Source organism: Acanthochromis polyacanthus, chromosome 12, assembly GCF_021347895.1.
Source record: "Acanthochromis polyacanthus isolate Apoly-LR-REF ecotype Palm Island chromosome 12, KAUST_Apoly_ChrSc, whole genome shotgun sequence".
NCBI classification, from domain to species: Eukaryota; Metazoa; Chordata; class Actinopteri; family Pomacentridae; genus Acanthochromis; species Acanthochromis polyacanthus.
Window position 1 is genome coordinate 37,739,729 of NC_067124.1, and position 26,646 is coordinate 37,766,374.

Genomic DNA, 26,646 nt, shown 5'->3' on the forward strand with positions numbered 1-26,646 from the left:
CAAAAATGAGACAGAATATCAGAAAGGAGACACGAACGACACAAATGAGACAAAAAACAACAAAAATGAGATACAAAACAATGAAAATGAGACACAAAACAATAAAAATGAGACACAGAACATCAGAAAAGAGACACAAAATGACACAAATGAGACAAAAAACAACAAAAATGAGATACAAAACAATGAAAATGAGAGACAAAACAACAGAAATGAGACACAAAACAATAAAAATGAGACAGAATATCAGAAAGGAGACACGAACGACACAAATGAGACAAAAAACAACAAAAATGAGATACAAAACAATGAAAATGAGAGACAAAACAACAGAAATGAGACACAAAACTATAAAATTGAGACATAAAACAACAAAAATGAGACAGAATATCAGAAAGGAGACACGAACGACACAAATGAGACAAAAAACAACAAAAATGAGACACAAAACAATAAAAATGAGACACAGAACATCAGAAAAGAGACACAAAATGACACAAATGAGACAAAAAACAACAAAAATGAGATACAAAACAACGAAAATGAGAGACAAAACAGCAAAAATGAGACACAAAACAACCAACATGAGATACAAAACAATGAAAATGAGAGACAAAACAACAGAAATGAGACACAAAACAATAAAAATGAGACACAGAACATCAGAAAGGAGACACAGAATGACACAAATGAGACAAAAAAAACACAAAAATGAGATACAAAACAACAAAAATGAGAGACAAAACAACAGAAATGAGGCACAAAACAATAAAATTGAGACATAAAACAACAAAAATGAGACGCAAAACAATAAAAGTGAGACATAAAACAAAAATGAGATACAAAACAACAAAAATGAGATACAAAACAGAAATGAGACACAAAACAATAAAAATGAGGCATAAAACGACAAAAATGAGACGCAAAACAACGAAAATGAGACACAAACCAGACACAAAGCAACAAAAACGAGACAAAGAACATCAGAAAGTAGACACAACATGACACAAATGAGACACAAAACAATAAAAACGAGACAAAAAACGACAAAAATGAGACACAAAACAACAGAAATGAGACACAAAACAATAAAAATGAGACATAAAACAACAATAAAGACCCACAAAAGCAAAGGAAAGGGACAAAACAAGAGAGAAAACAAAGGATTTCTGATTGTAGTCTTGGGTTCCTGCTATAGATAAGTCTCTTGTTGATCTTTTCCTCTGATTCATTAACGATAAATTCATGTTGCACAGAAAATAATGCAACACAATCCAGCTGGAAGCTCACATGATCCATTGACAGTAGCAGCTAGCGTGCAAACGAACACACAAACAGAGAATTAGCAGCTGGAGGAGGAGGAGTTTCCTCAGGTAAGCACGTGTGAAGACCTGAAGCAACAACACCAGAGCACAGAGGAATGACCGGACAGGGAAAAAACAGAACATTTTAACTGTAGTTTTCTTTTCTTTTTCCTGTTTGGTTAAATCACAGATAATAGCTGCTGAAATAACGAGTAAAATCACAGATTAGACGCATGAATTTACATGTTAACCATAAAATAATACGTTAAAACTGTAAATAACGGCCAATAGAATAACTGGTTAGTGGTTCTATGGATCCTTCTGTTGAATTTACTTGTACATTTTTACCTTTATGACAAGTTAATTTGGACAATTTTTGAGTCTTTTTGGACAGTATTGCATAACTTTTTAATGATTTAGTGCAAGTTTCAAAGCATTTTAAACTGATTTTAACTCATTTATAATGGGGTTTAAGTTACTTTGTGCAACTTTGAGTCTTTCTGTACAATTTTTGAATCATTTTGGGCAATTTTAGGTTATTTTTGAATATTTTTAATTCATTCTAGGCATGTTTTAAGACATTTTGGACACATTTTGAGTCATTTTCTGCAATTTTGAGTCCTTTAGTACAATTTTTAGGTCATGTTGGTAAAATTTCAAAGTTTTTTAAACAGTTTTAATTCATTTTGACCGGGACTTTTGTCAATTATGGACTATGTCGGCCATTTTGGCCAATTTTAGATAATTTTTGACAGTTTTTCATTCACTTTAGAAATGTTTTAGCGGTTTTTAATACATTTCAGACATGTACTGAGTCATTTTGCACAATTTAGAGTCTTTTGGGACAATTTTTAAAGCATTTAAAACTGTTTCACCTCATTATGGACACATTTTCAAGCATTTTTTTTTGCAATTTTCAATTCTTTAGGACAATTTAAAAGTAATTTTGTGCAAGTTGTAAAGCCTTTAAACTGCTTCTAGCTCATTTATGACAGTTACAAGTTAATTTTGAAGATTTGGAATCTTTTCGTACAATTTTTGAGTAATTTTTGTCACTTTTTAGTTATTGTTGCATGCTTTTAATTAATTCTAGATGTGTTTTAAGACATTTTGGATACATTTTCAAGCAATTTTCTGCAATTTTGAGTCCCATGGGACACTTTTTGTGTCATTTTGTGCAAGTTTCAGAGCATTTAAACTGATTTAAAATGATTTATGGTGAGTTTTTCAGTCATTTTGGCAATTTTGAGTTATTTATGCATGTTTTTAATTCATTTTAAGATGTTTTATTTGTCTTTGTTTTTGTATTGTAGCTTGTTGTATGAATCGTGACCATCCAGAACTTTGTAGGTGCATTTTTATAAAGAAAAAATACTATATTTTGATTAAAATTAATTTATGTTGATTGTGTCCAGTAAACAAATAAGTACAAAATGATGAGGAGAAGCTTGGGAGGCGATAAACAGAACAACCTGCAGCGTCTGACGTGTCGTCACAGATTTGGACCAGACCAGTCGGTGCTCTGCTGACACACACTGCACCTGTTGCTTCTGATTTTTCCTTTAAAAAAAAAACACCCCAAGAAACCAACAAAGCACAGACAATACCTCCCCCTACTGGTGGTTTGCTAGTATTACACCCTCCTGCAGCAGAGCAGCTTGGCTGTGATGTAAAGAGACAGATGCAGTGTGTAGTTATGTAACGTGTGCCTTTGTTGTCACTTTGTGTGTCGGATCGCAGCGTTTGAAAACAACCACCTGTTCCAGAAGAGCCATCAGGTGTCCGGAGGCGTGTCTCACCTTGATTACCTGTGAACCAACAAAGGACGGATGTGTTCCAGCAGTGATTAACTCCTCGCCTGTCCTCACACGCAGCAGAGACTGCAGTTTGTGCCATTATGCTGAAACAAAGAGGGTTTGTGTTTGTAATCCGCTCTGCTGTTTACAGTCGATCAGAGGTCTGACAGCACGCAACCATTTAACGACACATCGGGATTTCATTTCTAGCTGCCGGGCAAAAACGTGACACATGAAGGTGAAAATAAAACAAGGAGGAGAGTTCCCTGAGATCCAGAATTAAAATGGAAATGACTTTAAAAGTAGAGAAAAAACATTAAAAATATTGTGTTAATGATGAATTTTAACTATTTCTACTTTTTTTTTCATTGCTACATTTGTTAACTGTAGGACAAGTAAATTTGGACAATTTTTGAGTCATTTTGATCAGGATTGGATAACTTTTTAACGATTTTATGCAAGTTTCAAAGCATTTAGACTGATTTTAACTGATTTATGGCAAGTCTTTTAAGTGACTGTGGCCAATGTTGAGTCTTTTTGGGCAATTCTGCGTTATTTTCGGATAGTTTTAATTCATTTTAGACATGTTTTAAGACATTTTGACACATTTTTAAGCCATTTTCTGCAATTTTGGGTCCTTGAAGACATTTTTGTGTCATTTTGGATGGGATTGGTTAACTTTTTAATGATTTTGTGCAAGTTTTAATGTATTCTATACAGATTTTTACTCATTTTTGAAGGATTTTAAGTTACTTTGGGCAGTTTTGAGTCTTTTTGTACAATTTTGAATCATTTTTGAATGTTTTTAATTCATTCTAGACATGTTTTAAGACATTTTGGACAGGTTGTGTGTCATTTTGTGCAATTTTGAGTCCTTCAGGACAGTCTTTGTGTCATTTTGGGCAGGCTTCAAAGCATTTAAACAGTTTAAACTAATTAATTTGAGTTATTCTGAGCAGTTTTTGAGTCCTGTTGTACAGCTTTTTAATAATTTTAGACAAGTTTCAATGCATTCAAATAGTTTCATCTCATTTTAGACGAGTTTCAAATGATTTTGGGCAACTTTGTGTACTTTTGTACAACTTTAAACCAACTTTAGACCAATTTTAAAAAGTTTAAATGTCAAATGAGTCATAATTGCATCACCTTACAGTAATCTGATTACTCCTAAGTTAAACAGCTGGTACACTGCCAGTCAAAAGTCTGAACACACCTTCGCATTAAATGGTTTTTATTTAATTATTTTATACGTTATAGATTAATACTGAAGACATCAGAGCTATAAAATACTACATATGGAATTATGTTGTTCATCTTCAGCATTAATCTACAATGTAGAAAATAACAGAAATAAATAAAAAGCACTGAAGGAGTGTCCAAAGTTTTGACTGGTAGTTTATCTGTTCTGATGTCAAATTAAAAACTAGCTGTTTAGATTTACTGTATTAAAAATACACCACAGTAAGAACTCAGTGTGACTAAAGTCAGTCCACCTTTCAGTGGTTTTTCAAAGCTTCGTGTGTCTGGATGGATTTGCTTTCTGCAGAGATGTTCTGACATCCTTCAGAAAACTTCTTCTCAGCTGTTCTTTGCTGGAGGGGTTTGTGTTGCTCCACCTCTCGAAATGAAAACACCCCGAAGGTCTTCATGCAACACACGTCAGGTCGGAGTTTTCGTTCTGCAGAAACTGTTTTTGTGGTTTAGTTCTTTGGAAGGTTCTCCTGCTGGAATATTCCTCTTCTTCCAGTTGCTTGTCAGCCAGTATTTTGATTTAATCCACAGATATGCATCTATAAATGTCGTCTCTCCAACTCAAGTAGCTCTCATCCAGCCCCATCTCATCACACTTCCACCTCCGTGCTTCACTGTCAGGACCATGCATCCACTGTGGTAGTCCTGGTCAGGTTCACACCAAACATGCTGGACTCCATCTGAACTCATTTATCTTCATCTGAACAAAGAATGTTCTCCAATCGGGCTTCTTTTGATGTTCTTCTTGTGGTTTTGTGACGAGCTTCTTCTCTTAAACGTCGTCCGTAGTAGTTGATGTTCTTCACTGTCCGAGCTTCACACAAACTCTGATTTCCATTAATAACTCCTGTATCAAGTCTGAATCAGCTTCCATCTGTTTTTCACAGCTGGATTATGAAAGTAGTCCACTGTCTGTGGAATCATTTTAGGAGGACGGCCACTGCAGCCATGATCAGTGGAACTACGACTCCTCCTGATAAGTGCTGCAACAGTGTTTGATTTTGAGTTGATCTTCTTGGATCCTTTTCCATCTTTGTGAAGCCTCAAGATCAGATATTTTAATGCTTTCTTTCCATGTGGAGCCATGATGCAGACATAGGTACAGCCCAAAGGTTGAGTTCTGATGCTCATAGCTCATTTTACAATGGTAGTGTCTACAGATACGGACCCGTAGCCTGTGGCCTACGGATACGGCACTTTCCATTTGCCAGACAGATACGGACCCGTACGCGAGTCTCGCGAGTTAAGCAGCTGCTAAGCACTGCAAACTGTTGAAAGGTAAGCAAAGGTTAAGGTTAGTGTTAGGGTCAGGTTTAGGGTCCGTACCTGTAGTACCGATGCTACGGTCCGTACCGCTAGTGTCTACCGGGAGTCACGTGACCAGATCTCACGTATCTGATTGGCAAATGGAAAGTGCCGTATCCGTAGTCCACAGGCTACGGATACGGGTCCGTACCTCTAGTAACAACCTTTTACAATCATGTTCATGCAGTTAGACTGATTTTCTTGTGCTTAGTTTCAATATAATCTTTCTAAAGCATTTGTTTTTGCTAGGAAATACTCAACTTTTCAACTTAGAAACCACACAATTATAGAGACTTGACTCCATGTTGTCGATCTTTTATTGTTTTTCTCATGACATGACAGAAACATTCCGCCGGCGAGGCTGAACTGGGAGGTTCTGACCTCCGATGCTACAGTCTGAAGTCATCCGAATGCTGCGCTGGAACGACGAGGGGACGAATCGTCCGTGACGGGACTCAAACGTACGTACGAACCAGAGAAAAGCACGAGAGCTCACACACTTACCCACCAGGAAGTCACAGCGGATATCAAAATACAGTCGGAGCCTGAAAACGTGACGGTAAAAACTCCCGCTCTTACATTCCCCAAACGCGACCTTTGGAGGTCCGTAAGCTACTACGGAGGGAAAAACAATTGAAAAGTCAAAGTGGAGCAGAGCTTACAAAATGTTTTCTACTGCAGCCGATCGTTGATGTTTATGTGCAAATCACTGAGACGTCACAGTTTATCACTTTTAACTTCTGAAAAGACCAAAACGGGGCTTTTATAGACGCAGCAGAACGTCACCGTTCACAACCAGAAGAATATCCACGTTCTCTAGCTGCAGTATGTTCACGCTGTCGAAGCTACATTTAAAAAAAAAAATCAAGATAGAAAATTAGACATAAAGTTAAGCCTGGAATTATTCATGCCCACAAAAATATTCGACTTGAAGTGACTTTTTACTTCACCAGCAGGCTTCTTAAGGCTGGAAATGACATCTAAAGTGAGAAAAGAAAGTAAAATGTTGTGTTTACGATGAATTTTAACTATTTCTATGTATTTTTTTCATTGCTACACCATTTGTTAACTATAGGACAAATCAATTTGGAGAGGTTTGGGTCATTTTGGAGAATTTTTTAAGTCTTTTTGGATAGGATCGGACAAGTTTTTAATGGTTTTGTGCACAATTGAAAGCATTTTAAACTGATTTTAACTCAATTTTAAATCATTTTGTCCAATTTTTGAGTCATTAAGGGCAATTCTGAGCTATTTTTCAATGTTTCTAATTCACTCTAGTCATATTTTAAGACATTTTGAGGAAGTTTTGTGCCATTTTCTGAAACTTTGAGTCACATTGGGAAAATTTCAAAGCATTTTTGATAGAATTTCTGTCATTTTGGCCAATTTTGTGTAATTTTTTGACAGTTTTTCATCCCTTTTAGACATGCTTTAAGACATTTTAGATAAGTTGTGAGTCATCATGCAAGATTTTGAGTTCTTCGGGACATTTTTAAGTCATGTTTGGCAAGGTTTAAAGCATTTCAAATAATATAGCTGGAGTCATGAAATTTTATATGCTCAGGTATGAAACCTAGTGTCTCCAACTGGAAGAGTTATAGCACATTGTTTCTGGGCTAGACTGATTTTAACTAATTTATGGCAACTTTTTAAGTTACTGTGGCCAATCTTGAGTCTTTTTGTACAATTTTTGAGTCATTTTGGTCAATTTTGAGTTATTTTTGGATATTTCTAAGTCATTTTAGACATCTTTTAAGATATTTTGACACATTTTCAAGCCATTTTTTTTGCAATTTTGGGTCCTTCAAGATATTTTTGTGTCATTTTGGACGGGATTGGTTAACCTTTTAATAATTTTGTGCAAGTTTTAATGTATTTTATACAGATTTTCACTCATTTTTGAACGGTTTTAAGTTACTTTGGGCAATTTTGAGTCTTTTTATACAATTTTGAATCATTTTTGAATGTTTTTAATTCATTCTAGACGTGTTTTAAGACACTTAGGACAAATTTTGTGTCATTTTGGGCAGGCTTCAAAGCACTTAAACAGTTTAAACTAATTCTGAAAGGATTCCAGATATTTTGAGCAGTTTTGAGTCCTGTTGTACAGCTTTTTAATAATTTAAGTTTCAATGCATTCAAATAGTTTCATCCCATCAAGTCACATTGGGAAAATTTCATAACATTTTTGATAGAATTTCTGTCATTTTGGCCAATTTTGTGTAATTTTTTGACAGTTTTTCATCCCTTTTAGACATGCTTTAAGACATTTTAGATAAGTTGTGAGTCATCTTGCAAGATTGTGAGTTCTTTGGGACATTTTTTAAGTCATATTATGTAAAGTTTAAAGCATTTCAAATAATGTAGCTGGAGTCATGAAATTTTATATGCTCAGGTATGAAACCTCTCTGACAGTGCAAACTGGAAAAGCTCTGTTACATTGTTTCTGGGCTAAAAGAAAAACGATTATTTTGAACTATTTGCACATTTTTTTCTTCCATTTTTCACATTTTTGTGAGAAAACATTTGGGATAATGCAGTTTCTATACTCTCTTAAATGATCCACGTCATATTTAGTTTATTTTAATACAATAAAAACTGAGGCTAGTAGTCAGTTACAAGTCAACGACAAGAGAATTGAGCATTTTTACCATCTTTTATCACTTATTTATGCCATTTCCAATCAGAAAAAAATCAGTTCAACCATTAAAAATTCACTCCAAATCCTAATTTTGCTCGTTTATGAATAATTCCACTCTTAACTGTACAGTACATCTGAGGTGTTTGCACAAGGCGACAGTCACTTTATCTGCATATACGGTAGATTCATGAATCCTCGTTACACTTGCATGCAACTCTTTGCTGCCCGAATCATTCTGGGACGGAATAAGACAAGTGTAAAGGGAGAAGCAGATATTTTCTTCTTCTTTTTTTAGGCAGACATTCATTAACCTGCTCTAAAGGTGTTGGACCGTCAACAGAATTCTGCATAGTCTAAAACCACTTCAGCCACAACGTCCAGAGGAGAAAACAGAAGTAAAACAAGCCAGAAGAGAGATTTGATCATTTCAGGCCAAGTGCAAACGCAAAAGAACAGATCAAATATTATAGTCAGATCTCAAGAGTCACATTAAAAGGAAAATTATCGTCAGAATTAACAGCAACAGTTCGGTCAAGGATCAAAGTCTGACGAGAATTCTGCCTCAGTTCACCAAACGCCAAAGTTTCAAAGCATTGTTAAACTGATTTCAACTCATTTTTGGACAGCTTTCAAGTCGTTTTGGGCAATTTTGAGTCATTCTTGACAGTTTTTCCATTCATTTTAGACATGTTTTTAGACATTTTAGACAAATTTGGAATCATTTTATGTAATTTTGAGTTCTTTAAGGCAATTTTTAAGACATTTTGGGCAAGTTTCAAAGCATTTCAAACAGTTTTAACTCATTTTGGAAAGGATTTTGGTAATTTATAGGCAAATTTGAGTCTTTCTGTACAATGTTGTGGACACATTTCAAAGCATTTTTGACAGATTTTGTGTTTGTTTCGGCTAATTTAGGCCAAGTTTCAAGTCATTTTGGACAATTTTCAGCCTTTTTGTACAAAAAGACAAAAATAGTTTCAGTATTTTTTAAGCAATTTTGAGTCCTTATATTAAATTTTTGTGTCATCTTGGTCAGCATTCCAGTCATTTATTTATTTTGGCCATTTTTGAGTCCTGTTAGACAACTTTTTTTTTTAATCAATCATCCAAACTGAGTTGAAAACTACTTGAATGCTTTAAACTTGCCACAAATTACTCAAAATGTTGCCCAACAGGACTTAAAATTGCCCCAAATGACTGGAATCCTGTCTAAAATGACTCAAAAATTATCCAAAAGGACTCAAGCCTGTCCAAACTGATTTGAAACATGTTGTAAAATAAGTTTAAAAAGCAGTCTAAAATGTTTTGAAAAATGTCTAAAGTGACTGAAAAATTGCACAAAAGGACTTGAAATGCATCTGAAGTGTCTTAAAGCATGTCTAAAATGAATTAGAAGCTGCCAAAAAGGATTCCGTATCACCTAAAATGATTGCAGACCTGTCCAAAAGGACACATGCCAAAAACTGACTTGAAATTTGTCCTAAATTACCGTAGTTAGAAAAAAGGTGTAAAATGTTTGTGAGCATGTCCAAAGTGACTCAAAAATGACCGGAATCCTGTCCAAAAGGAGTTGAAACTGTCAAATTATTTAAAATTTGCACAAAATGACTTAAAAATCACCAAAAGGATGCAAAATTGCCCAGAATTACTAGAATGCTGTCCAAACTCTGTGATAAATGACTTAAATACTGTCTAACGGGACGCAAAATTGGCCAAAATGACTGAAACTGGTTCAAAATGTCTTAAAACATGTCGAAAGTGATTCAAAAGTTGTCTAACGGGACTCAAAATTGTCCAAAATGAATCAAAAATTGTCAACAAGGACACAAAATTGCCCAGAATTACTTGAAACCTGTCCATAAAATGAGTTGAAAACTATGTGAATGCTTTGAAATGAGTCAAAAATGACTGTCAAAAGGACTCAGACAGGTCAGAATTGACTTGAAACTAGTCCAAAATTAGTTTTAAATTACATTTAGCAGGTATAACAGGTGAAGCCACTCTGAAAACAACATAATATTGTTCGTTGGCTACCCTATGTCAGACGTGTATATACTTTTACGTGTTTTTGATCTGTTTAAATCCATTATAACCTTGGTAGCACAGACTTCCTCACACAGAATCTCTGTGTTTGTGTATCCTTTGGTGACCTGAGGCGTCAGACTTGGAGCTGTGAGTGAACTGGTCCTACCCACTCGTCTATTTGCTCAGGTTGGTGGCTCTGGTCTGGATGGTGACCCTCCGGGGCGGCGGCTCCTCGATGCTCCGGTTGGCCACCAGGTCCTGCAGCTGCAGAGCGCCGCCGCCGATGAAGCAGAAGGCCGGACAGACCGGGGCCGAGCAGTCCACCAGACCCTCCCACAGCACCCGCAGGGAGTGGGCGTCGTAGAAGGACACCCGGCCTTTATCGCAGTCCAGACACACCCCCAGCCGGGGCGGGAGCGGGGCGGTGTGGGGGTGAGGCAGGCCGCCGTGGCTGCTGCTGTGGGAGTGGGAGTGGGAGTGGACGGCCCCCTGGCTCTGGCTGTCGCTCTGGGAGTGTCCTGGAGGAAGTAGGATCTTCCCCATCCCCATCGTCAGGAAGCAGAACGGAGGAGAGTCCTGGCCGTCCTCAGCGCCGCTGTCATGGCCGCTGTCCGGGTCGCAGCTGGAGGATGGAACGGAACTTTACCGACAATAAATGAAGTACGTTACAGTACAGGTGAATTAAGTACAGGTAAGTTAAGTAGAGGTAAATTAAGTACAGGTAAATTAAGTAGAGATAAACTAAGCAGAGGTAAGTTAAGTACAGGTAAGTTAAGTACAGGTAAATTAAGTAGAGGTAAATTTAGAGGTAAATTAAGTTCAGGTAAATTAAGTTCAGGTAAGTTCAGTTCAGGTAAGTTAAGTACAGGTAAGTTAAGTACAGGTAAATTAAGTACAGGTAAATTAAGTAGAGGTAAGTTAAGTACAGGTAAGTTAAGTACAGGTAAGTTAAGTACAGGTAAATTAAGTAGAGGTAAATTAATTACAGGTAAATTAAGTAGAGATAAACTAAGCAGAGGTAAGTTGAGTAGAGGTAAATTAAGTTCAGGTAAATTAAGTACAGGTAAATTAAGTAGAGGCAAGTTAAGTACAGGTAAGTTAAGTACAGGTAAGTTAAGTAGAGGTAAATTAAGTACAGGTAAATTAAGTTCAGGTAAATTAAGTACAGGTAAATTAAGTAGAGGTAAGTTAAATAGAGGTAAATTAATTACAGGTAAATTAAGTACAGGTAAATTAAGTAAGGGTAAATTAAGTACAGGTAAATTAAGTACAGGTAAGTTAAGTAGAGGTAAGTTAAGTAGAGGTAAGTTAATTACAGGTAAATTAAGTAGAGGTAAATTAAGTAGAGGTAAATTAAGTAGAGGTAAGTTAAGTAGAGGTAAATTAAGTTCAGGTAAATTAAGTACAGGTAAATTAAGTAGAGGTAAGTTAAGTAGAGGTAAGTTAATTACAGGTAAATTAAGTAGAGGTAAATTAAGTACAGGTAAGTTAAGTAGAGGTAAGTTAAGTAGAGGTAAATTAAGTTCAGGTAAATTAAGTACAGGTAAATTAAGTACAGGTAAATTAAGTAGAGGTAAGTTAAGTAGAGGTAAATTAATTACAGGTAAATTAAGTACAGGTAAGTTAAGTAGAGGTAAGTTCATTACAGGTAAATTAAGTAGAGGTAAATTAAGTAGAGGCAAGTTAAGTACAGGTAAATTAAGTACAGGTAAATTAAGTAAGGGTAAATTAAGTACAGGTAAATTAAGTAGAGGTAAATTAAGTACAGGTAAATTAAGTACAGATAAGTTAAGTAGAGGTAAATTAAGTACAGGTAAATTAAGTAGAGGTAAATTAAGTACAGGTAAATTAAGTAGAGGTAAGTTAAGTACAGGTAAATTAAGTAGAGGTAAGTTAAGTACAGGTAAATTAAGTAGAGGTAAATTAAGTACAGGTAAATTAAGTAGAGGTAAATTAAGTAGAGGTAAGTTAAGTAGAGGTAAGTTAAGTACAGGTAAATTAAGTAAAGGTAAATTAAGTAGAGGTAAGTTAAGTACAGGTAAATTAAGTAGAGGTAAGTTAAGTAGAGGTAAATTAAGTACAGGTAAATTAAGTAGAGGTAAGTTAAGTACAGGTAAATTAAGTAGAGGTAAATTAAGTAGAGGTAAATTAAGTAGAGGTAAATTAAGTAAGGGTAAATTAAGTACAGGTAAATTAAGTAGAGGTAAATTAAGTACAGGTAAATTAAGTACAGATAAGTTAAGTAGAGGTAAATTAAGTACAGGTAAATTAAGTAGAGGTAAATTAAGTACAGGTAAATTAAGTAGAGGTAAGTTAAGTAGAGGTAAATTAAGTAGAGGTAAGTTAAGTAGAGGTAAGTTAAGTACAGGTAAATTAAGTAAAGGTAAATTAAGTACAGCTAAATTAAGTACAGGTAAATTAAGTACAGGTAAGTTAAGTACAGGTAAATTAAGTACAGGTAAATTAAGTACAGGTAAGTTAAGTACAGGTAAATTAAGTATAGGTAAGTTAAGTAAAGGTAAATTAAGTACAGGTAAATTAAGTACAGGTAAATTAAGTACAGGTAAGTTAAGTACAGGTAAATTAAGTACAGGTAAGTTAAGTACAGGTAAATTAAGTAGAGCTAAATTAAGTAGAGGTAAGTTAAGTAGAGGTAAGTTAAGTACAGGTAAATTAAGTAAAGGTAAATTAAGTACAGCTAAATTAAGTACAGGTAAATTAAGTAGAGGTAAATTAAGTAGAGGTAAATTAAGTACAGGTAAGTTAATTACAGGTAAATTAAGTAGAGGTAAATTAAGTACAGGTAAGTTAATTACAGGTAAATTAAGTAGAGGTAAATTAAGTAGAGGTACGCTGGAATTCGGCAACAGTGCAGTCAAGGATCAAAGTTTGATCAGCACCAGTTCATCAAACGACCCATTTGTTCAAATTTCAAAGCATTGTAAACTGATTCTAAACTCATTTATGACAGTTTTTAAGTTACTTTGGGCAATTATAAGTCATTTTCTACAATTTTTGAGTCATTTTGGGCACTTTTGAGTCATTTTTCAGTGTTTTTAGTTCATCTTAGACACGTTTTAAGACATTTTGGTCACATTTTGAGTCATTTTCTACAATTTTGAGTCCTTTAGAACATTTTCATGTCATATTGGGCAAGTTTAAAGCTTTTTAAACAGATTTAACTCACTTTGGATATCATTTCAGTCATTTTTTAATAATTTCTGACAGTTTATTTTAACTCATTTTAGACATGCTTTGAGTCACCTGGCACAATTTTGAGTCCTTTTAGACAATTTTCAAGTCATTTGGGGAAGTTTCAAAGCAGTTTAAACTGATTTTAACTCATTTATAATGGATTTTTTAAGTTACTTTGGGTGATTTTGAGTTATTTTCTACAATTTTTGAGTCATTTTGGGTAATTTAGAGTTATTTTTAAAGTTTTTAATTCATTTGAGACATGCTTTTAGACATTTTGGACAGGTTTTGAGTCATTTGGGGCAAGTTTCAAAGTGTTTCAAACTGATTTTAACTCATTTACGGCGGGATTTTAGGTTTCTTTGGGCAATTTTGAATCTTTATGTACAATTTTTGAGTCATTTTGGGCAAAATTTTGGTAAAATTTCAAAGCATTTTTAAAGTTTTAACTAATTTTGACATGATTAAAGCAATTTGAGGCAATTTTGTGTCTTTGTGTACAATTTTAGACCCATTTCCAATCACTTTTGACGGTTTCTAACACAAATTATGCAGCCAGAGTCCTGAAATTCTATGGGTTCTTCAACAGAATATTGAAATTAGATAGAATAATATAAACGAGTTGCAGTGAAATGTCATTTTTGTGTGAGTAATGGCAGGAATTAGCTTAGAAAAAGGTCCTGACAGCTCTGACGGAGCTTCAATATGAGTAATCCCACCATGTCAACCTGGAAAGTATGTGGAACATCTTACTTTACTATCAGATCCAGCTGTGTGTCCAGATGTGTAGCTGCACACATCATTCTCAGTTTAAGGACTCACTGACTGTTTGTTCTGCTGTGCGATGCTGCAGGTGTTTATTCACTAAACTAAAAGTAGGTGTGTTATTGTTTCTGCAGCATCCAGTGAAATCTGACCAACACTGTTGCTTCAGACGTTAATCTGACACATTTCTGAGTCACAGCTGTGTTTTGACCGACATGTTATGTAACGGACAAACGTGGGCGGATTCCAGCTGAGGCTTGTTCGGCTGCCGGGTCACCTGGGCGACGGAGTGAGATGTTGAAAGAGCAGAAACACCCAATGAGTTCCAGGAAACGTCACCGCTGATGTGTTCGGCTGCATCGACGTGACGAACCGCTTGTTAGAAGATGAAATACATGAAGGGGATGCTGCAGAACTGTGTGTGTTCTGACTAAAAACACGGCATTTCACTGTCACTTGTATGTATTATTCTATCTAATTTGAATATCCTATTGAAGACCACATCTACATATCAATGAGAGTATGGAATTTCAGGACTTGAGCTACATTATTTGTGTTAAAAACTGTCTGAAATGCTTTGAAATGGGTCTAAAATTGTACAAAAGGACACAAAATTGCTCCAAATTACTCGAATCCTGTCCAAAATTAGTTAAAACTGTTGAAAAATGCTTTTGAACTTTACAAAAAATGTGCAAAGTGAAATAAAATTGCCCAAAAATGACTGAAAACCTGTCCAAAATCAGTTGAATCTCTTTAAAATGCTTTGAAACTTGCTCAAAATGACCTAAAAATTGTACCGTAGGACATAAAATGGCCCAAAATTACTTGAAACCTGTGAAAAATTAGTTGAAACTATTTGAATGCTTTGAAACTTGTCTAAAATGATAAAAAAATTGGCCAAAATGAGTGAAATCCTATCCAAAATAAGTGAAGCCTGTTCAAAAATGCTCTGAAACTTGCCCAACATGACTTAAAAATTCTAGTAAAGGGTTCAAAATTGCAGAAAATGCCTCGAAACTTGTCTAAAATATCTTAAAATACATCTAGAATAAATTAAAAATGATTCATAATTGCCTAGCAAACAAAAAACTGCATCTGCAAAAGAATTTAGCACAAAAAGCTCCAATTTATGCTTTGTAAAGCATCTTATTTAATACTTTCTGTAACCCTCTGAACCCTGAAACCCATCTGCACTTTAAAAAGGCATGTAATCTCTAAAATATCGCCAAAATGATACCATTTATCAGAGTAAGAACGTGTAAAATATACAAAACAAACCTGCTGAGAGTTGGTCAACAGGCTAGTCTTTTTGGAAGGTATTTAATATAACATGCTAGCTTATCGTAAATATCTTTAGAAAAATCTATGTTTTGTGCTACAAAATTTTCAGGCAAATCAGAGATGGTCGAGCAGAAATATTTGTAAAAATGTGATGCACCAAAACAACACGTCAAACTCCTGAAGTGTGTGAAAACCTTCTTGGGAATAAAACTGATGCTGGTTCTGTTTGAGGAGCAGAAACCAACCTTTGTCCCTGCTCACAGATGTTGAGTTTCCTGTTGCTTCAGGGGGGAAAAACTAAGTGTTTAATTGGGAGGGAATATCTAGTAATTAAATCTTCCACGACAAACAGAAGTAAATTGAAAATAAGAGCCGATAAATCCGTCCACAGAGCTCGTAAAATCCGTCCACAGAGCTCGTAAAACACATCTTCTGCCGTATGTTGACGGTACTTAGTCGGTCTGCCGTATGTTGACGGTACTTAGTCGGTCTTTAGGGGTTTGTGGTGACTTCCTAGAGTTAAATCACATCAGTGTTGTTTCACTGGGTTGCTATGGTGCCCCCATGTGGACAAAGATATATTAAAAAAATCTATTTATGCTGCTTCAGATGTGACATTTCTTCTCATAAATAAACATGACAACGAACGTCCTTAAACCAACGGCAGTTAATTCCGTTTGCATTTGTGCTTCGGTGCGTTAAATTCGTCAATATTTAAGAAGACTGAGGTTGAGTTACCGAGGGCTGGCCATGTCCTGAGGGAGGTGGAACCACTCCTGCAGCTTCGCCTCCTGCCCGACCCCCACCTGCACACAAAACCCAGTCAGCCCACATGTTCGGATCATTTATTATCAAACCAGCCGACCCTCATGAACCCGCCTCACCTCTCTCTACATGCATGGTCTTTTTGGAAAGTTTAATGACCTTTCTGAAAAATTTAAACCAAAGCAGTCAGATTTGTTCAGATACTTCCAGGTCCGTCCTGTTTTACCACCAGACCCAGGACTGGAGAAGATTCTGAGGACTCCTATGCAACATAAATACCTCAAATACGATAACTTCCCTTCACAATAGTTCGTTAGATTGGCTTAGAGGAACTTGGGATGGAAATATCTGGAGCCGTGCTCAGACTACGATCAACTGATCAACTGATTAAACTAAAGAAGGCTACAGTAGAGTTAAAATCTTGTTTGTTTTTTTAAATCCTTTGTGTGTTCTATTTCATGTATTACTGTAATGCTCGGTGATTCTAGGGATTGTATAGGATAAGCAAAATAAGCTTCGGCTTCTGCCTATTCCTCTTTCGGTTACAGAACGTGTAAAAATTCTTATTGTATAAACATATACCGGGCTTTGCAAAAGTTCTGTTACACGGTTTCATGATCTTTAGAGACATGTCGGAGTGAAAAATTCCATTGAATAAACTGAAAGTTCTACCTTATAGGCAGGTGTCCTTAATAGTAATTTTTTTTCTCCGGTGAAGTTGTATCAAGATGGAAGTCAAAAGAGTTGAGATATCTGCTCTCCTTTGTGCTGAACATCAGCCGGATGACCGTCCACAGAGTTGCAGAGAGGCTAAAGAATGGTGAAGATCTTTCAGGTCTTCACCGTTCTTGTTGTGGCCAGCATGAAGGAGAGCAGATATCTCAACTCTTTTGACTTCCATCTTGATACAACTTCACCGGAGAAAAAATTGTATTAAGAACACCTGCCTATAAGGTAGAACTTTCAGTTTATTTAATGGAATTTTTCACTCCGACATGTAAACGTCTCTAAAGATCATGAAATCGTGTAACAGAACTTTTGCAAAGCCTGGTATATATATTTTTCTGGAGGTTTTGGGTTTTTTTTTTTTTCTTTTTTCATCTTTTTTTTGAGAGGAGTAGGGGATGAGGAAAGAGTAAGAGAAGAAAAGGCGGGAAAGGAAAAAAATTTTTTTTGCTGTAATTTTTGTAACCGAAAAATAAACCATTCATTCATTCATTCATTCAACTGAACATCCTCATGTGTCCATCTCATCATGTGTCCGTCTGATCCACTTCAAGGTCTTTCATAAAATCCGTGACACTAACTGTAAATTATCCAAAATCTACCCTGATAGAGAAGACAGATGTGAGCGCTGCAGTAATACTACTTGTCCTACATTGAGAGATTTTTGGTTTTCTGCTTGTAAAACTTTGAACGATGCATTTGACGCTGAAGTGAAACCCTCTGTAGAAACGGCCATGTTTGGAAGATTAGCTGATAACACTCAAAGGGCCAATAATGAGTAAAATGTTTTTGCTTTTGCATTCCCTCTGGCACATAGAAGAACAGTTTTAAATGGTTTGGCTCAGCGAACTTTTGTTTTTTCTAGGCCTGGGACATTAATGCGTTCAATCAATTAATTAGAGAAAAAATAATGCGTTAAAAAATACGCATTTCTCAGTTCCCACACCAGTAACATTGATGCTCACTCCAGTCCAGTAGGTGGCGGTAATGAACCTAAAGTCTGTTTTCCAGCCGTGATGAAGATGCACAGGACGCTGCCGTGGGCCACCAGCTGCTCAACGTTGTAGCTTCAGTCAAGTAGAATGGTCGGACCAACGTGGTGGTTCGGCTGCAAACTTTCTCTTTTGTCACACCAACGCTTCAGCAAAAAGAATTTCTGAAAGCATTTGAGGCGAGAAACAAGCTGCTGAACCCGTCCTCGTTTTAGTTCAACGACGGCTAGCTGAGACGAATATTTCGCGACGTGTCAGACCTCTGCAGCCGAATTTGTAGAAGTCAAGTCTGCTTTATGCAAATGAGCTGCAGGGACCTGAAAGCAGCTGGAAACTCGCTGCAAAACAACCAGCATTCAAAAACGCAATTAATCGCTTATAATTCATTAGAAAGCTTCTAATTAAGTAGATTAATCTTTTAATTGCGTCTCACCACTAGTTATTTCTGAAATTGGAGGAAATAAAGTATTCCACCAGAGGATCGATTGGAAAATTCCACAAAATTTGGGACCTGTTGATTTTGCATTTCGATAGACTGACTTCTATACGACCACATGGCCCTGACAGCGCTACTAAACACACCTTTTTTTGAGTTTGTTTGCATTTCTATAGTAATTATTATTATTGTCATTATTTATATTTACTTGTAGAATTTATTCTTTTCCTTTTCTTCTTATTCAACAGCATTAATGCAAGAAAAATCATTCAAGACGTTGCATTTACTGAATCTTGTTCCTGTATTATTTATGTTTTTCTTGAATTAAAATGTTTAAAAAAAAAAACAAAAAAAAAACGCCTCACCTTCACCAGGTAGGACCCGGGCTCCACTGAGCATGCCCAGTAGTGTCGTCCCTGAGTCACGGCCAGGTCGGCCACCAGCAGGTCGGACGTCAGGTGACAGGAAGTGAGCGCTCGGTCGGCGGCCTGCAGCAGGGAGAGGCCCGGCACGCTGCGGGCGTAGGTTTGACCTCTACCCAGAGCCAGACGGTCGGCGTGCAAACCCCAGCGAGAGTCCAGGGAGAAGCTCAAGACTGGCGGGGGAAAAAGAAGGAAAAGCGAAGACGGCGAGGAAGGGAAAGATCAGAGGAGAACACGGGATAAGAGGCAGATCAGCTGAAAAGGTTTCAGGAGGAGGAAGAAGATGCTTCAAGAGGAGGAGAAACATGAAAAACGTGACAGATAAACAGCTTTTAGTGGGGAAACTCTGGCTTAAATGGTACTTAAAGGGGTGTGTACGTAGAGAAACACCCAGAAAAACAATGGACACAACAGACAAACGGTAAAGAAGTTCAGAAGGACAGACCTGGTGCAAGAAAGACAGAAGCAGAGATAGCATGACTGGGATGACGCTGGGATGCAGAGCGAAAAAACCAAGGCTTTGTGCAGAAATGGAGGAAATCAAGGGATGGAGAGAAAAGAAATAACAAGATTAGTCGGTCAATTGAAAAATGACAGCACTGGAAAAACTTAAAACACTGCATCTGGAAAGAAAATGAGCAAGAAAAGCTCCAGTTTGTGTTTCAGGAAGCATCTTTTTTAATCACGCTCTGAACCCCGACTGGTGCATTTGAAAGGCAGTTATTTTTTAAAAAATCCACAAAATTACACCATTTATCAGAAGCAGAATCTGTAAAAACTACATAATTTGTATAATTTTCAGCTTTCCAACAATCATTGGAGTAGCTATGTTTGATGTCCATTTCCATTTTAAAAATTAACCAAATCATGATATTTCATCAAAATCTCGTATTTCTCACTTATAATTTTGCCAAAAATAAAATGTTTGCATTACGTAGATTCTGTAAAAACAAAAAATTCTGAATTTTTCTGCACTAAACGAGAAGCCAACAGCAAATCAGCTGCAAGCTACGGTCACTGGATAAAAATTCCGAGGCTTTTCGGCTGAACTGCAGGATGTGTTAGCACAGAGCAGGTATGGAAAGCGATTAATAGTAAAATATCCACAGCATGTAGAGTCACCGTTTATTTTTATAGTACTGGTAACACCTGTGTGCATTTGGAAAAATGTTGTACATGCTGATTCCAGGTTTTTAAAATTTTTCTGAATAAAAAAAATTAAAGAAATTCAGCTTTAATTTTCTACTGTTTGTGTCATACTGCACAGAAAACATGTTTTACTCGTCTCTACTTTGAGCGATAGTTGTTCTGTTTCCATAGAGGTGGAGGACTTTATTTTGCAGTAAAAAAAAAATGAGCTGACAGTGTCATTTTAGACAGAATTTCTGTCACTTTTTGCCAATTCTGAGTCTTGTTCTGAGAACTTTTTGGTCATTTTAGAAAGGTTTCAAAGTATTCAAATATTTTTTTAACTCATTATTGAGAAATTTCAAGTAATTTTGTGTCCTTTTGTCCTATTTTAAGTCATTCTGGGCAAGTTTCAAGTTAATTTTGGCCAATTTTGAGCCCTGTTTAGACAGGTTTGAAAGCATTCAAATGGTTGCACACTCATTTTGGACAGGTTTCAAGTAAGTTTGGGCAATTTTTGTGTCCTTTTGTACAATTTTTAAGTCATTTTGCGCAAATTTCAAAGCATTTTAAACAGATTTAACAAATTTTATCAAGATTTTTTGTCATTAATAGACAACTTTGAGTCCTTTTGTACAATTTTTAAGTCATTTTGCGCAAATTTCAAAGCATTTTAAACAGATTTAACAAATTTTATCAGGATTTTTGTCATCAATGGACAACTTTGAGTCCTTTTGTACAATTTTTAAGTCATTTTGAGCACATTTCAAAGCATTTTGAAGAGTTTCAATTGATTTTGGATAGATTTCCAGTGATTTTGGAGCAATTATGAGTAGTTTTGTTCAATAGCTGGTCATTTTGGACACATTTCAAAGCACTTTAGGCCATTTTTTTCAACTAATTTAGGGCAAGTTTCATGTTTTGAGACATGTTAGACAAGTTTTGAATCACTTTGTACATTTTTTTTTTGTGCTTCAGGACATTGTGTCATTTCGGTAAAGTTTTAAAGCATTTTTAAACAGTTTTGATTCATTTTGGACAGGTTTCAAGTAAGTCTGGGCAATTTTTGTGTCCTTTTCTATAATTTTTAATTTATTTTGGGCACATTTCAAAGCATTTTGAAGAGTTTCAATTGATTTTGGATAGATTTCCAGTGATTTGGGGGCAATTTTGAGTCCTTTTGTTCAATAGCTGGTCATTTTGATACATTTCAAAGCACATTAGGCCATTTTTTCAACTAATTTAGGGCAAGTTTCACGTTTTGAGACATTTTAGAGAAGTTTTGAATCACTCTGTGCATTTTTTCTGTCCTTCAGGACATTGTTTGTGTCATTTTGGTAAAGTTTTAAAGCATTTTTAAACAGTTTTGATTCATTTTGGACCGGATTCAAGTAATTTGGGCAATTGTGTGTCCTTTTGTACAATTTTAGATTCATTTCAAAGCATTTCAGACACAAATAATGTAGCTAGACTCTTGAAATTCAATAGATTCACTGATATGTACATGTGGCCTTCACTAGAATATTGAAATTATGACATTGACAGCTCTGATGGAGCTCAGGAATCATGCAGAGAAGATTAAATATGAATAACTCCATCATATAAATCTGGAATCTGAAACAAATTACCCGGAGTTCAGAGGTTTCGATTCAAAAACTTGATGAAACTAAAAGCGTTACGGCCTCTCGTGAGGTGCAGGATGAAGAGTGAAATGCAGAACTGAAACATTGTGCAGATCTCTCACCGGGTGCAGGAGGAGTGTGCAGGTAAACCTCCTCGCTGTACTCCCCGAACCCGGCCTTGTTGCATCCTCGGACCCTGAGCACGTAGACGCTGTCCATCTGCAGCCGGTCCACCACGGCGCTGGTTCCCTTCACCTCGTCCAGCCGCTGCCAGGCCACGGCGGCGTTGGGCGATCTGGTGCCGCCCCACGTGGCCGCGGCTCCTCCGGCTCGTCGCTGGTATTCCACGGAGAAGTGCCACGCCGGAGCCGAATCCTGAGGGAGGCGCCAGCACAGGAACAGCTGGTCGTAGGCCAGAGTCTTCTGGGTGTCGATGACCGGAGCCAGAGGAGCTGTGGAGGAGACGAAAGCACGCCGATGAGCTCAAAGCGAGGTCTTCATGTGGTGTATGTCACAGAAAAAAAGACTGGAGAAAGCTGTTCTGACGTTTATCAGCTAAGAAATTAAAACTGCAGCTCATTTTCCCAGTTAAAACCGCAGAAATACACCTGTGTAATGGCACTTCTACATGACTCATATCACGCATTAAAGATAACATCTATCACAAGCCGTTTCAGCATTTTATACACTGCAAAAGCTTAAAATCTTACCAAGTTAATTTGTCGTATTTTTAGTCAAAATGTCTCATCCCACTTGATTTCAGATAAATTCACTTAACCGGTGATATTTCCACAAGACGGAGAGGCTTCACTGAAAAAACTCCAAATCTTACCAAGTCCGTTTGTCTTGTTTTTAGTCAAAATGTCTCATCCCACTTGATTTAAGATAAATTCACTTAAAAAGTGACATTTTAGCAAGATGGAGGGACTTATTTTAAGATGATGCAGCTTAAATATCTTAAGTCAAACTACGTTGAAATGATCTTGTTTTAACCCTCATGTCGTCCTGTGGGTTAAATTGACCCGTTTTAAAGTTTAAAAATGTGGAAAAAATATATATATTTTCACGGTGAAAACACATTTTCAACATTTTTTGGGAATTTTTTTTTTTATTACATTTTTTGGTAGAAAAAAAAAAGAAATGTTTAACAAAAATGTTTCTTTAAGAACTTTCTGGAAAAAAAATCTACCAAAATCCAGCGAATTTCGCTGAATTTTACTTGATTTTTCCCCCAAATGTTCTTCAAGAAAAATTAGAACTTTTACTGATATATAAGGAATCACTTTACATATTTTTAGGCTTTTTTGGAAGATTTTTGGTCATTTTTTGAAAATGTTTACAATTTTTAGATTTTTTATTTATTTTTATTTTTATTCCTTGCAAAATTTGGAGATTTTTTGAAAAAAACTTTTAAGGGAAACTTTTAAAGAATTTTCTTGATGATGATTTTGCAAATTTTTATAAATTTAGGGAATTTTTTGCTACATTTTTGGATTTTTTTTCAAACAAGGAAACAATATGTTTTGGTGCCATAAATGAAGATAACTGGAGGGTTAAGACACCTAAGCTTGACAATTCTCAGAAAATAATAACTTAAAATGAGTTTTCACAGCTCATTTTAAGATCTCAATCTTCTAAATATCACATCTTATTTCAAGAAATCTTACCAAGACATTTTTCACTTGTTCTATTGGCAGATTTTTTTCACTTATTTCAAGGTGAAAGTTCTTTGTAACAAGTTTTTTTTTTCTTGTTTTGAGAGGAGCATTTTTTCCAGTGTTGTTATAAGACAATGTATCTTAAATATCCTGTTAAGTCAAACAATCTGGAAATTATCTTGTTTTAACCTTCGTGTCGTCCTGCGGATCAAATTGATCCATTTTAAAATTAAAAAATGTGGGAAAAAAATCTATATTTTCACAGTGAAAACTTCCACATTTTCATTTTTTGGGAAATTTTTGAACATGTTTTTGGTGGAAAAAAGAAATGGTGAAAAAATGTTCTTAAAGAAAATATGACAAGTTTTACTGATATATGTATGTAGTCACTTTAGATATCTTTAAGATTTTTTGGAAGATTTTTATTCATGTTTAGAAAATATTTACAATTTTCTTTTTTTTTGGTGTTTAAATTTTTATTTCTTCAAAAAAAAATCATTTTTTTTAAATAAAACTTTTAAGGAAAACTTTTAAAGAATTTTCTTCCGGAAGATTTTGCTCATTTTTTAATCAATTTTGGGAATTTTTGGCTGAATTTTTGGATTTTTTTTTCAGACAAGGAAACAATATTTTTTGGTGCCTGTAAATGAGGAAAACAGGAGGGTTAAGACACCTAAGCTTCACAGTAGTGGAAAAAAATAGCTAAAAATAAGATTTTTCAGCTCATTTTAAGATCTCAATATTCTAAATATCACATCTTATTTCAAGAAATCTTACCAAGACATTTCTCACTTGTTCTATTGGCAGATTTTTTCACTTATTTCAAGGTAAAAGCTCTTTGAAATACGTTTTTTTTCTTGTTTTGAGAGGGGCATTTTTTCCAGTATCTGCATTTTCACTATCTAGAATTAAACTTACGCATATTTATGGCATCATTCTGACCAGACGAACCCACACTACTGAGATCAAAACAAGCTTTTTATGTTGTTCATATCACAGAAAAACGAAGACAACTATAGCGAGCTGTTAAGTTTTCCGTCTCCAAAATTAAATGTGCAGATTTCTGCATTCTCATTTTGACCAAAACCACAGAAATACACAAGTACGGTGCCACTTTTACGAGATGATTACCACACAGCTCAAAACATGCTTTGTTTTTTTTTTTGTAAAGTCGTGCATATTTCAGAAAAAGTGACTGGTAGCACCCTCTTTTGCCAGCTAAGTTATCCGAAATGAAAACTACAGACATCTACGACCTCATTTTCACCAGTCAAAACCACAGAAATATATAATTTCACTTTTATGTGATGCATATCACGCATCAGATTCTTGTAGCTAGAATCATTGATTTTGGGACCAATAAGGTTTCTGCAGCTGTTTTTCTTTTTTCTTTTTTTTTTTCATTATTTTTATTGCAGTTTTTACATTTTAATACAGAACAATGTCTTTAACAGACAATAATAATAATAATAATAATAATAATAATAAATAAATAACTAAAGACAAAAAAATAAAAATAAAAATAAAAAATAAATGCAGTTGTTTTTCTAACTGAAATGAATTACAAAGATCTCCAACTGTCGACAATCGAAAAAAAATTCTGACTAAGCGTTTCATTTTAACTCCAACGAGTCAAACTCTTCTATTAAATGTTAAAAAAGCTTCCCACAGATGTATAAAAATGGATTCGCATCGCAATTATCTGCAACTGGACCGTAGATTTCTATTATAAGAGACAATTCATCCTGGAAAAATGCGGATCTGAGATGTTGTTTTTGCAGAGAAAGCAGCATTTCATCGTGGATATTCTCGCTGTATAACGCCCACCTTGTATAAACTCCACACTGTTGACGAGTTTGACCTCCTTGGATGCGTCCAGGTGAAAGTGTCTGAATGACGGATCGGCAGCCAGAGTGAAGCACTGCAGGTTTTCTATGGCCTTCACCAGCCTGCAGGGACAGAAAAACACCAACTGACTCCCTGAACCATTACCTCCTCTCCAACTGAGGACTGATCTGACCGTCCTACCTGCTGTGCGTGACTCTGGCGGCCTGGACGAAGCAGGGAGCGTCGGTCTCCTTGAGCAGCTCCTGGGTGTAGGCCATGAGGCCGGCGTGCTCCAGCAGGCCCTGCCTCTCGAACACCTGAGCCGACAGAGCCTCCTCCCTCCGGCCTCGGGATCCCTCCAGGGCCAGAGCCAGCGTTCCCTGACGCTCGGCCACGGCGGCTCCCAGCTCTCGGATGCTGTGGGTCAGATGCTGCAGAGCTACGGCGCTGTTGGCCTGAAGAGGAGACGGGAAAGAGAAGAGAAAAGAGTGAAGAAACTGTAGCTACAGAGGGGGAAAAGACAGATTAGGAATGACACAAGGAGAGCGCTGCAAAGTCCCACTGGCCTGCAAAAACATCTGTAAAAAAATCCTTGATTCCCACTGCAGTAAGCACCCTGAACAAAATGAAATCAGACACTGAACACTACATGTTTCTAGGTTTCTTTTTAACATTTCCTTTAGGCATCTGTGAGCTTGTGTTTTCAGTGTGTTTTGATATGTGTTGTATTTTATTGTCAAAGGAGAATTTATGCCAGCGTACTGGGGCTTACAATAAAGTTAATCTATCCTATTATCTAACATCACCTACAGCAGGGGTCACCAACTATATTTGCCAGAGGGCCAGAATTTTACCGGACAGTCACTTTGGGGGCCGGACCCTCAAACAAACATTAAATAAAAATCGAATTTTGGCATAACATTACTATTTGATGTTTATTTTTTATATTTTTTCCATTTCATTACAAAACTGAAGGCATTTTTAGCCTTTATGAGTCAGTGCTCCTATCACCTGTACCACAGTCAACCACTAGGAGTGATAGAGATATTTTGCCTCATCTCAAGTCAACTTTATTCACAGAGCACTTGAAAAAGAAACACTGCAGAAGTGACAGGAAAAGGCCTCTTAACACGGGTAAAATGGCACTCTCTAAGGCCATGAAACGAAAAGTTGATGTGGAAAACAGATCCTTTAATAATGACTGGACTGACTGCTTTAATACTGTGGACCACATGATATTTTCTCTTTGATCCTCACAATTTTGGAATCCAGTCGCGGGCCGAATTGGACGGTTCGGCGGGCCGGATTCGGCCCGCGGGCCGCCAGTTGATGATCACTGACCTACAGGAAAGAGTGGCATTGCACTGCAGCTTTAAGCCTCTAGAGGGGGCACTAACACTTCCTGGATTATCAGCTGTGATTCTAGTGATAGCAAAATGGCAAATTAGACCCCAAAACCTACCAGCAGGTTTGAAATTCATGTTATCTTATTACACCATTTATTGGA

General features: G+C 36.2%; 1 protein-coding gene and 1 long non-coding RNA gene across 4 annotated transcripts in view; one reads left to right on the plus strand and one right to left on the minus strand.

Moving 5' to 3' along the window:
- Positions 1 to 5,955: 5,955 nt before the first annotated feature.
- Positions 5,956 to 26,646, minus strand: part of trim46a (tripartite motif containing 46a) — a 31,523-nt gene continuing 10,832 nt past the window's right edge. For all 3 annotated transcript variants that reach the window (XM_051956309.1, XM_051956308.1, XM_051956307.1), the window contains 6 exons: positions 25,341 to 25,594; positions 25,140 to 25,261; positions 21,777 to 22,106; positions 18,848 to 19,077; positions 16,302 to 16,369; positions 5,956 to 10,944 (listed from right to left, as the gene is read on the minus strand). In XM_051956309.1, the coding sequence (XP_051812269.1) occupies positions 10,497 to 10,944; positions 16,302 to 16,369; positions 18,848 to 19,077; positions 21,777 to 22,106; positions 25,140 to 25,261; positions 25,341 to 25,594 (1,452 nt within the window). In that variant the 3' untranslated portion in view covers positions 5,956 to 10,496. The remainder of the gene's footprint in view (positions 10,945 to 16,301; positions 16,370 to 18,847; positions 19,078 to 21,776; positions 22,107 to 25,139; positions 25,262 to 25,340; positions 25,595 to 26,646) is intronic.
- LOC127536347 (uncharacterized) lies at positions 10,953 to 13,249 on the plus strand. Its single transcript, XR_007945349.1, has 10 exons — positions 10,953 to 11,118; positions 11,176 to 11,280; positions 11,611 to 11,640; positions 11,791 to 11,820; positions 11,896 to 11,940; positions 12,226 to 12,315; positions 12,556 to 12,600; positions 12,736 to 12,810; positions 12,871 to 12,930; positions 13,036 to 13,249. It is a non-coding gene; the product is annotated as an uncharacterized LOC127536347 (long non-coding RNA).